This window comes from Xiphophorus maculatus, chromosome 15, assembly GCF_002775205.1.
Source record: "Xiphophorus maculatus strain JP 163 A chromosome 15, X_maculatus-5.0-male, whole genome shotgun sequence".
NCBI classification, from domain to species: domain Eukaryota; kingdom Metazoa; phylum Chordata; class Actinopteri; order Cyprinodontiformes; family Poeciliidae; genus Xiphophorus; species Xiphophorus maculatus.
Genome location: NC_036457.1, coordinates 4,880,420 through 4,892,670, shown reverse-complemented (window position 1 = coordinate 4,892,670; position 12,251 = coordinate 4,880,420). Strand labels below are relative to the sequence as shown.

Here is a 12,251-nt window from a genome sequence, read left to right as displayed (position 1 = left end):
GATGGATGGATGGATGGATGGATGGATGGATGGATGGATGGATGGATGGATGGATGGATGGATGATGGATGGATGGATGGATGGATGGATGGATGGATGGATGGATGATGGATGGATGGATGGATGGATGGATGGATGGATGGATGGATGGATGGATGGATGGATGGATGGATGGATGGATGGATGGATGGATGGATGGATGGCTACATGAATAGCTTGATAGCTAAACATCTATACAGATAACTACTGTACAGTGCTTCATAGCTAGTTAAAAAGCTGCACAGATTGCTACATAGTTAGCGATATAAACAGCTAGTTAGCACAAACATCGCTGGACAGATTTTTGCATTGACAGCTGGAAAGCTACATAAACAAGTAGGTAGCTATATAAATAGTTAGCTACATAGATATTTGTGTAGCATATATCGTCAGCAGCATCATATCTTTATTATAGAGACAAAAGAGATAAAAATAAACATGACACAATATTATTCACTGAGTCACAAATAAATGATGGCAGTGATGAGAAAATCTGACTGTACTCAGTGCATAGATATATAACTACATAAATATAGCTACACACAGCTGGACAGACATCAGATACATAGATGGTTATATAGATGTGAAGCTACTTAGCTAGCTAGTTAGCTACATAGATAGCTAGATAGCTGGATAGCTACATTGACAGTTATATAGATGCTCCATAAATAGCTACACATACTAGACAGATAGCTAGAAGCTACAACGATACATAGAGGAAGAAAATCTTTCAAGATAAAACAGACCGTACAATATATAAAAATAAATAAATAAAATAAAATTAACCATCAAGTAAAAGAACAACACAGCCATCACATAGCCACATTGATAGCTAGATAGCTAAATAAATAAATAAATGATATATAGTTACATAGAAAGCTCTATAGATATTTAGCAACATAGAACATTATGTTGATAGCTATACAAAGATAGCCCCATATATTTATATTTTTTTGTTTACTAATCATTTTTATTGGTTATTTTATATATTTTTATGCCTAAAGTAGAAAGAGTAGAAATAATTTGCTGACATTAAATAGAGAAGTTTTTAAGAAAGGAAAGAAGCAAAAAGTGCTTTAGAGAAATTAATAAAAGTGTAAAATCCAACCATTGATTGGACTGAATCTCCGTCAGGTTGTATTTTATCCTGAAGAGATTTATTTTTATCATTTAGAGACCAGTTAGTTTCGTGGTTTTGGATTAAATGGGAAAACCCGGATTACCCGGAGAAAACCCAAAAAGAAAAGAGTAGAAACAATCGGCTGGGATTGAAACCAAACCGGCTCAGTTTTTATGGAAGCAGGAAACTTTTTCATTTTAAAGACCAGATAATTGATATGTCTGTAGCTGAAAGGAGAATCTGTTTTGGTTGGAATGAGACAGAAATCATAAATTTGTGTTCGGGAGGTTTTCGGTTCTCTACCAGAACAGGCCTGCATAGCGAGAAGTGCGGAGCCGGTAGAACCACCTGGAGATGTTCTCCAGGTCCCGGTCGAAGGCTCCAAACATTCGGGCCAGAGTGTTCTCGGGTTTCCTTATGATGCTCATTCTGGTTTCAAGGTAATCCAGAAGCAAGAGGTCGAAACTGTTTCTTGGAAGCAGAGCAATTTTAAAAAGTCTCTGGATTGACCCGAAAGCCTCGTGGAGTTCCTTGGAAATGGCCGCAGCGATGCGCTCCAGGTTTTCTGTCTGCAGCTCCAGTTGGGAAGCAGTCATCTGGTTCTGTTGGACCATCAACCCGCACAGACGGCTCACCATAATTTTCCGAACATCTGAGGGGAAGAACTCGTAAAGCTCCTCAGGGACGTTGATGATATTTCTGAGCAGCAGACAGCAGAAGATGACGCTGCTGTCTGCGCGTCCTGGAAACGGCGAATCGGACTCGTGATCTGGGCTGGCATCGTGTCTGTGGCAGTCCGGGATTCGAACTCCAAGCTGCTCTGCCAGAACTTCAATGAGCGCCTCGTCAAACTCCTCGTCTCTCTTCATCGCCGCCTTCACCATGTCTTCACACGAGCCGAACCGCTGGTGCAGAGCTTCAGAAACGGTGGTCACGATGTCCGATAAGTTGTCTTTGGTGATGATGACCAGAACTCCGTCTGGGTCCCCAGTGGAAATCATCAGCTTCTTCAGACGCTTCTTCATCTTCGCCATGCAGCTCTCTGAGAGGATGCCTTTGGCTTTCATGTCGCAGTTTCTGAGAGTCCTGACAATCATAACACACACCATGGTGTTGATCTTGTCTTTTTTCCCAGGAGGACCGTAGACCAGGTTCTGTCTCAGTTCATTCACCATCTCTACATCATCGAAAGACATTTTGGATTCAAAATAACTTGATTTATTTCTCCTCTTGGAACAAACAACCGACAACAAGCGGCTCCTGGACTGAAATGATCCAAACTGACCGAGAAACGGGGACTGACGTCTGTTCACGTCACGAGATCATAGGCAAATTGTGACGTCACAGTCGCAGGCCGAACAAAGGCCTACGTCAGAGGCAACCTCAGCAACAGAGGTCTCTAAAAATAATAACCAAAACGCACCTGCTTCAGCCAGTTCTCTTACGCGCATGCGTGAAGAAGACCCGAGTCCACAGCTCACCTGTCTGACGGCTGGACGGAGAAAAATCCACCTGCGGGGCCGGAAGCGCGGACTCTCCACCAGAGGGCGCCCTGGTACTGATCAAGCTGCTGGTCCGGTCATTAGAACCGGTACCGGTCCGCGCATGTTCTGGTATCTGGATGTTCTCATAAAAAGCAGTTATTAAAAACACAAAATGTTTTGAATTGTTGTTGGTCCTGCTTTGTGTTTCTGCAGGACAGATGGCAAAAGTCTGAATGTTTGATTCTTGTCTGTTTTACTCCATAAAGCTCCAGGTTGGACGCTAAATGTTGCCGTCAGATTTTTTAAAGAAACGTTTCTCATTTTCACACCGAGCCGCTTTGTCCTCGGAACATTTTGCTGAGGAAATGAGCTGAGAGCTGCAGCGCCGGGTCAGTCTGAGCCCAGAGCTCCGCTGTCATCACTGATGAAGTGTGAAATGGTTCCGGTTCTATTGACCCGCTCACGGCTCACTTCACTGATGGAGACGATCCCTCCTGCTGAGCGGAAATGGCTTTCAATGAATACAACATTATGTTTTCATTATTTTTAAATAAAATCAACGCTCTGAAATGAACAAGTTCTACGAAATAAATGAATCATTTTTGTTTCAAATGTAGCTTTTTACAGTTTTATTTCATTATTGGGTTTTTACAGCACCGCTGATCTGACGCTGACATGGAGCTAATTTTTAGATTACTGCTTTAGCATTTTTGTTAACTTGGAAACGTTTAGCACACTTAGCTTTTCCTAAATTAATCTTTCTGGATACATAAAAGGCACTAATTTACGTGGTTGCCATGGTGAATCGGGCAAAATTAGAAAACTGATAGTTGTCAAAATTTCACAACCTGAATCCAGGAGTTCTGTCCCACAGAATCATTATTGACATGGTGGGATAGTATGGCTGAATTTAGTACTTTAGCATTAGCCTCTAAATACCATAGCGCTTTAGCGTTAGCAGAACTGCTGGTTCGTTAGCTAGCAGTTAGCCGCGACCACCACTGAGTTTCCATTCATCCTTTGTTTCGTTCTCAGTGTTTGTGTCCCATAGATGCCAGGAAGGTCATTTTGTCATGTTTTGTTCTTGTTGTTTGTTTGTCTGGTGTTTCTGCTGCCCAGTTCAGGACCAGAGAAATGCAGGAAATCTGGTTCTGGTTCTGGTTCTGGAACCTGGTTGTGTTTCTCTTTTGTTATAATTACATAAAATGTCTTTCTTTAGTTATTCATGTTGCTCCTTCCTGACTCAAACACCTTTAGAAACTCTGTCATTGTTTTAACCACTGGAAGCCCCGCCTTTCTACTTCTTCTTCTGTGGTATTGTTTTTAAACTGTTTGCGCCTCTTAGCCCCGCCCCTTTTTCACGTGATCCTGAGGGAGACAACTTGACATCTAGTTTATTTATAGATCATCAATGTAATATATGAATCCATTCTGTAATGTAAATATTTAAATGAACCGAATGCAAATCAACAGAAACTAACTTTAGTTCTGTTATGTATTCTGGTTTTGTGCTGCAGTGCGCTAACGCGCTTACGCTAGTTTCTGTTTGTCTTTCTCGTCAGGAATAAACCGAGAAACCATCGATTCCTGAGAAATCCTGTCCAGTTACACTTCCGCCTTGAAATCTGTTAAATGAACTGATGATAAAAAGTTTCAACTCGTTTCTCTGTTGCTGTTTCGTCTGGAGGTTTCAGAATGAAGCTCATCGGTTCTGATCCAAAGGTCAAACATGAAAGTCCTGCAGCACAAACTCCTCTTTGACTCTGAGCTCTGCAGAAATCTTCCAGAACATTTTCCTGTTTGATGATGAGCAGAAACATTTTAGCTGCTCAGCCGTTTCTCTCACATTGAAGCTAAACGTTTCTTTGACCCTCAGAATGAAGGAAAACGTCGGTTTGCAGCGCGACGAGCCAACAAGCTAATAACAAAATGGGTCTGAAAGCCTCAGCAGAGATGAAATCACAGCCTGTCAGAGTCTGAGCCAAATTTAATCCAATTCCCCTGAGAAGATAAAAGCCGGGTGTCAAACGTTCCTCCTCCTCACACCTGCTGTCTGTCTGCCTCGGACCTTTAATCTGCTCTTCCTCCTCATTCAGGCTGCAGTTTAGCTGCTGATCAGCTTTCAGGTAAACGATGCAGATTCTTCAGGACTCTTTTAACTCTGAGTCAAATCTGCGCAGAAATTGATTATTTCTACTTGTCTTTCAGCTGAAAATTTTCAACAACATAAAACAGAAAAGTCAGAAACAGCCAGGAATCCCAGCTGAGCGATGATGTCACGAGAGGAACATCAAACTCAAAATGGCCACCAGACGTAGAAGCAGAGACAACGAAGTGTCTGGTTTGAGTTCAGAAAATAAAACTGAGAGCAGCAGATTGGAGACCTAACAAACTGTCACCACACCCAGAGATTTAAAAGGAAGACATTGTAATTCTGCTCCAGTTCTGATCAGCATTCTCACACAATACCAGCCCGTCGATTTTTCCATCATTAACTTCATTCTTACTGGTCCCTGTAAGCTAATGCTACATGTGGCTAATAGAGGGAATAAAAATTAAATTAGACCTTCATTTGGCTCAGACACAAAGAAAGAGTTAAAACCAAGAACATGTGTAGGTGTCGATTTGTTTGTTGTCAAACCTGCAGAGCAAAAGAATAAAATATAAAAATTAAAACTCGTGTTTTTATCTGTTTAAACATTAAAGCAGTAAAAAATCGGAACATTCCTGCTTTTTGTCTTAGTGAATCCGTCTGACGCTGAATGATCGAACTTCAGGATGAGCAGGAAAATGGAGTTGGTTCGTCTGCGTCAACAGAAACCTCATCGACGTTCTGCTGGACGTGTTGATGATCCGCCGCCGCCGCCGCCGCCAGAGCGTTAAATGAAGCTGGGAGAGTGTGAGAGCAGAAGATCAATACGGATCAATACCTGGACTTGACAGCTTCTTCAGTCCAAGGCGCCGGCAGCTTTTCACCGGTCAGAGGAGAACAAGAGAGGAAAAAAACAGAACCAGAACCACTGATCGGACCTCAGCAGGAATCAGCATCACGATACGCTTCATTCAGGGTCTAGTCAAAGTTTCACAGTTTACCAACAGGGAGACCATCACAGAACCTCAACGCTGGCCTGATTTATCCGACCAAAACCGGTCTGGACTCAGAGAGCTGCTGGATCGGGTCTCAACCAGCTGCTGGGTTTAGATGAAACTCCACAACTCAACTTTCTGGAAAAAAATTGCTAAATTTCCAGCTAGTCGCTTTTTGATAAGTCTCTCATCTCCGGACTAGGCCACGCCCCCCGCGGCTCGTGGCTCCGCCCACCTGGTGTTTTTTTTAAATAAATGTCTTTCTGTGTTTTCACATCAGCTTTAACTACAGTAAACACATTTCAAGGCTTCAGATTTAAAAACATTCAACTGCTCAACCAGCTGATGTTCCGTTTTACGAACCGGAACCAAAAGCTGCTGGTTTCTGATCACAACCCGCCGAACCCCGAACCGGAAGTATCAGCTAGCTCTGAGGCTAACGCTGAAATAAAGCAGAGTAAAGACATCAGTCTTATCAGCATGAGAGGAACATCTGGACGCTTCAGCCCAGGGTTGGAATAGAAAGTGTTTGTCCGTGACGCTGCAGTAATTCTGTTCGACGTTAGCTCGGCTCTCCGACCCACACACGTCCCGCCTGATTCCCTCTGATTTCATTAGAAACTGTCGCCGGGTCGCCTGGAGGTGGACACGGCCTCCGCAGACACAGAACCGGCTCTGCTGAGCTTCTGTCAGCGCCGAGCCGCTTAAACCACCAAGAGCAACAAGCTGCTGCGGGAACAGAAACACGAGGCGAGCTGCTGACAAAATGTCCGACAGGTTTCATCCATCCAGCTGTGTGTTGGTTTGAAACGATTCTGTTTACCCAAAAATGAACAGCTTCAATTAGTGACAATGTGAGTTATAGCAAAACTCAATAATCAACAGAATTATCAGAATAAAATGATAAATGATTCATTTGGAGGTAAAACTTATGAATATTTTTGGTGAAAGTTCATTCAAAATACCACAGATATTATCATTATTATAAATACATCCTGTGTGTAGATAAAGCAGAAAATTCCTGCGACGACATGGGGGCAGATATTTCTGACATGTTGACAGTTTGGATGAATTTCAGGACAAAATTTCCCAAAAATCTCCTAAAACAGCTGAAATATTGACTATTTAGCCATGGAATATTAGCATGCTTTTTTTTGCATGAGAGGAGCTCAGTCATCCAGGAGGGACTCAGAGTAGAGCCGCTGCTCCTTCACATTGAGAGGAGCCAGTAGAGGAGCATCTGGTCAGGATGCCTCCTGGACGCCTCCCTGGTGAGGAGTTCAGGTCCCACCGGGAGGAGGGGAAAACCGGGACACCCTGGAGGGACGATGTTCCTCTGCTGGGAACGCCTTGGGATTCCCCTGGATGAACTGGAACAAGAGGCTGGAGAGGGAAGACTGGGCCTCCCTTCTGAAGCTGCTGACCCCGCGACCCCGGATGAGATGGATGGATAATAATAATAATAGGATAATTACCTTATTATTGATTTGACCTTAAAACAGAACATTATCTTGTAAAAACCTTGTTCACATTTTAAATAAAGAGCTAATATTATTTTGGTTTAGTTAATATTATAAAAACATATTTCTCTCGCTTCCATAACAGATTATTAGGCAGAAGCCAAAATCAGTCTGGCAGCCATTTAATAGGAACTCAGTGAATATTACACACAACAAACATCTTATAAACAGCTGACATGACGGAGTCCTTTTATCATAAAACAGCAAAAACAATCAAACGTTGTTCTCTTCTTGAGGCTTTATAAAAAACTTACGGTAAATAAAAAGGCCACAGTGGAAATCAAATCGTTGCGACTGAGTTTTTCCTTCTCAGCTGTGAAAACACTGAAAACATCAAATAAAATAAGAAACATTTTTGGCATTTTGAGACGCATGAGTTCAGAACCAAACCAGAAAGAAAAAAAAGCAGTTTAATAAAACCTAAAATAAAATCCACCTGCTGTGTGGTGAAGAAGTAAAACGTCATAGAAACAAACTTCTCAGTTTTATGAATTTATAACTTCGTTTGGCTTTTAGGTAAACAGACAAACCTCTGAGCAGTGACCCGGATGACCCAAAGGACACGGAACAGAACCCGGTACCGTCATGGCCGACACATTCATTTTGATTATTTTGGATCTGATGATGAAATGGAAGCAAATGAAAAGTAAACTAGACCTGCAGGGTTCAGTCCAGCCGGGTTCTAACCGGACCTGGGAGACAGACCGCGTCATGCTAGCCGTGCTCTGCGCCGCCCAATCCACATGCCGAGAAGAAGCTCCGCCCCCTGCTGGCTCAAACTGGAACTGCTTCATACTCGTTACCATGGAGACACAGACAGTCGCCTCCTGGTTCTGCAGTTCTGGGACGTGAAATCTTCAGCAGAGAGACGAAGCCAACAAGACCATCAAGCATTTGTCAAGCGGGCCGATGCTAATGAAAGACATCCTCCGGTCTGTCCAGTCTCTGTCCGGTCTGTTCGGTCTGTCCGGTCTCTGTCCAGTCTCTGTCCGGTCTGTTCGGTCTGTCCGGTCTCTGTCCAGTCTCTGTCCGGTCTGTCCGGTCTCTGTTCAGTCTGTTTGGTCTGTTCGGTCTCTGTTCAGTCTGTTCAGTCTGTCCGGTCTCTGTCCGGTCTGTTCGGTCTGTCCAGTCTGTCCAGTCTCTGTCTGGTCTGTTCAGTCTGTCCGGTCTGTTCGGTCTGTCCGGTCTCTGTTCAGTCTGTCCGGTCTGTCCAGTATGTCCGCTGAGTTCCTTTCTGTTTCGGCTCAGGAGTCCATTTGGGTCTCCATCCCGCCCTCATGGACTCTGAAGTTCTATGTTATCAATCAGATTTTCCTTCTTGGTGAGCTGCAGACTCCTGATGGACCTCAATGCTCCTACGAGGTTCTGGGTGGCGGACCGGCCAGCGGCGGCGTTCTCCTGGTGGAGGTGCTCCCTTTGCATCTCCAGCGCCTCTCTCTCCGTCATCACAACAGATTTCAGGTCACCGTCTCCTCCGGCGCTGCCCTCCACCGACAGCGCTCCGTTCGATAACTGAGGCGCCTCGTCCTCCTTCCCGTCTCCGCTCTCCGACGGCCCCGGCTCGGGACCGGCGGCGGACCCTTCCCCGTTCAGCGGTGGTTTCTCGGTGTAGGGGTCTCCAGGCTGCGCTGCGTCCTTCTCCAGGTCCTCGTACAAACTCTTCTTCTGCGTCTCAAAGTATTTGACCACGCAGTAGGTGATGGAGCCAATGGTGTTCACCACCACTCCGCCAATGAAGAGCCGCGTGGGCGCCACGTCCTTGAAGGCCAGCATGCCAACCGTGATGGTGGCGATGCTCTTGACCACGCCGACGAAGCTGGTGGTGACGGCCGAGTTGATGTAGGTGCAGTGCAGGGTGGTGAAGTTCATGGCGCAGCCGATGAAGATGCACAGGATGAAGATGATGGTGATCTGCGGTTCCTCCCAGCCCGCGTAGGACCACATGTTGACAGCGTCCATGGAGATGATGGAGCAGACGAGCAGAACCTGGAAACAGGAAGAACGTCAGACAACAAAAACAGGATGAAAGCAGGAAATTCCTGAAACAAGGTTCCACACCGGCGACGCCATAATGGTGATGGCGTACTGTGCAGTCAGAGGTCCATGCTCGCTCTCCAGACTGGTTTTCTGGATCAGAACCAGGTAGGAGGCGTGAATGATTACAGCCAGAACCCCGGTGACGTAACCAAACGGATCCCCGGTGAGGTCTCCGGCTCCTGCAGGAAACAATCAAGACAAGAAGTGAACCTGCAGTCGGTGAAGGCAGGTTTCCACCTGAGCAGCTAGCTGAAGAGTTCATCACAATCATTAGCTAAAGTGCTACACAGTAATCAGTGGAAGCTAATGCTAAACACTACCAACATGGCAGTTTGTGGAAGCTAATTGTGAAGTGCTATACCAACATGCTATTTAATGCTAACATGGTTCTTAGCTTTGTTCTTTACTGTTTGTTGTTTAAAATCAAATTATTGAGTAAAAGAGAACTGAGGACAGGAAACTGAACAGACTTCACCCACTTCAAAATAAGAGCATAACTACTAGAAGAATTTTTAACCAACTCAGACGTTGAACTTTTATTCAGTTGTTTACCAATCAGGGAAATTAGCGCTAAATGTTTTCAGTTAGCTAAAGTGCTAAGCTAAAAACTAGCTCTGTTATTAGCGGATTAGAAGAAATGTGCGCGCCACTGGACGGATGAACACAACCAACGTTGACCCCTGGCTCTTACCTGCCAGAACAGCGCCCCCTGTGGTGATGAGCACGGCGGTCACCACGCCCACAGACGGCAGCGCGTTCCGGAGAACGCACACCCCGATGCAGAGCGTGAAGAGCGGCAGGCAGCGCTTGAACACCACGTACATGGGCAGACTGAGGCCGCGCAGCGACCACAGCGTCAGCGTGGACTGCAGCGTGGACAGGATGCAGACTGGCGCAAACTCCTGCGCAAACAGGAGCAAAGAGTCAAAACACACAACATCAGCACCACGGGGAGTATTAGGGCAACATAAAATATTAAAAATATTACCAGATCAAAGTCAGAAGCAGGACTTCAGATGTAATAACTATATTAAAAGTCATAAATGTGACTTTATTACCAGAATGAAGACGAAATAATAGGATTGTAAAGTCAATATTTCTAGAGTAAAATCTAAAGTCATAACATTACGACTTTACTGTCGTAGTTTTATTTTTTATATTCTGAGCTGGCCCTAATATTCAAACATTAAATACATTTAGGAAGGAGAAATATGACGTCATGAAACTTTGGTTCAAATATTTCAGTCGCTGCAGATTCTGTTGCTTTCCTCCCGGCTTGGATGAGCAGACAGGTGTGTGTGTGTGTGTGTGTGTGTGTGTGTGTGTGTGTGTGTGTGTGTGTGTGTGTGTGCGTGTGTGTGTGTGTGTGTGTGTGTGTGTGTGTGTGTGTGTGTGTGTATGTGTGGGTGGGTGGGTGTGTGTGGGTGTCGGGTTCTGAGCCTGACCCAGCTGCCAGCACTGAGGGACTCCACTCTGAGACACGGCGGTGGCAGCATCATGCTGTGGGGGCTCCTCAATGTATGATAGGAACATTGAAGTTCTGAAACATCGGAACCGGAGTCCAGAACTAAATGTGACAGAAAGTCTGAATGCGGATGTTCAGCAGCGGAGCTTTCAGAACCTCGGAACCGCCTGATCCCGGTTCGGTTCGGTAAAGATATCTGCCAGGTTGTGGATCTGCCCAGTAGGATCCATTTATGAAAAAAACAGCAGCATATTTACATCGTCTTTATTAATAAACATTCCTGTTTTCAAGGAATCAGAACAGAAATCATTTTTTCACCCTCTGCTGCGCATGCGCAGTGAGATCCTCTCTGCCTCAGAAAGACGGAACTGCTCCGGAAAATTCACGGATTTATTCTGATTAAAAAAAACATAATAATTAGAACAAAACATTTTCTGTGTCGGAACCGGAACTGCATATAAACCACAGGGGCGCTGCGCCACACGGGCGCCGAGGAAATGGGGAAAATGACTTCTAGTTGGCATTTTCTGGATCTAACATCTGCAGAGCGCCTTTAATGTAGAAACGTCAGAAAATAATTTCTCCTCTGGTGAGGAAGGAACGTTTTAAATCTGATCATCTGAAGGATTCTCTGAACGACTCTCTGTTATAACAACAATAACTCTGGAGAATTGAAATGAATGAGTTTCAACATTTAATTTCCCTCTGGGATCAATTTGAATTAAATGTTGATATTTGAAAAAAGGATCTGAAGGAGGTTTTTATGGGTAAGTGAATAAAAGTTATTAATTTGTAATAGAAAACTGGAGATGAAATGGATGGGTGACTGTTGGAGTAAAACATCCTGATGAAAGTGAGAAAAGCTGCAGAAAGTTTCCGATTCGGTTCTACGGTCCGGTTCTACAGAGGTCCGGCTCTACAGAACGGTTTTCCTCAATTTAGAATCAAAAATTTAAAAAACTATTTCAGAAGCTAAATCCAACCTGCAGCAGAAATCTGAAAAAAGAAAGAACCTATAAAACTTGAGGTGGAACACCAGAACCGGTTCCGGCTCCTACCTTGGCCAGCTGCATGCCGAACGGCGGCACCTGGATCCTCCCGAGCCGCCGCAGGCTCTCCAGCGCCAGCATGGCCGTGAAGCTGGTGAGGAACTGGATGAGCGTCAGGAAGCCGAACTGGTAGTTACTGATAAGGAACTTGAGCAGGATGTTGAGCGACCCGGAGAACACGCCGTGCGCCACGGCCACGGAGATCCCCAGCAGCCGGCTCCGGAACACCTCCATGGCTTCACCTGGACCCGGGCGGCGGGGGGCCTCCAGCTGATCCTCAGGAGGGATTCTCCTCTCTGCGCTCCGGCTCCGCACTGAGGGGGAGGCGGCGCGGCGGGGGGCGGAGCGGGAGGAACCGCAGCCACTCAGGAGATTTTACCGCAGCGGGGGGGAGGGGGAGCCGGAGCCCGGAGCCCGGAGCTCCTCCACGGGGGCCAAACTCCTCACATC

The 12,251-nt window shown here is 45.3% G+C and overlaps 1 protein-coding gene across 1 annotated transcript; it reads right to left on the bottom strand.

Moving 5' to 3' along the window:
* Positions 1-8,410: 8,410 nt before the first annotated feature.
* slc35d3 (solute carrier family 35 member D3) lies at positions 8,411-12,076 on the bottom strand. Its single transcript, XM_005813117.2, has 4 exons — positions 11,811-12,076; positions 9,979-10,189; positions 9,309-9,466; positions 8,411-9,236 (listed from the first exon to the last, which is right to left on the bottom strand). Exons 1-4 carry the CDS (start codon positions 12,033-12,035, stop codon positions 8,526-8,528), a joined length of 1,305 nt encoding a protein of 434 aa, XP_005813174.1. The 5' UTR covers positions 12,036-12,076; the 3' UTR covers positions 8,411-8,525.
* Positions 12,077-12,251: the final 175 nt, after the last annotated feature.

Excerpts from the sequence above, each read along its gene's own strand:
- slc35d3 (XM_005813117.2), bottom strand. The coding sequence starts at position 12,035 with ATGGAGGTGTTCCGGAGCCGGCTGCTGGGGATCTCCGTGGCCGTGGCG. Across the intron at positions 10,190-11,810 it reads TCGGCATGCAGCTGGCCAAG|GAGTTTGCGCCAGTCTGCAT; the intron begins GTAGGAGCCGGA and ends CTGTTTGCGCAG. Across the intron at positions 9,467-9,978 it reads AGGGGGCGCTGTTCTGGCAG|GAGCCGGAGACCTCACCGGG; the intron begins GTAAGAGCCAGG and ends TGTTTCCTGCAG.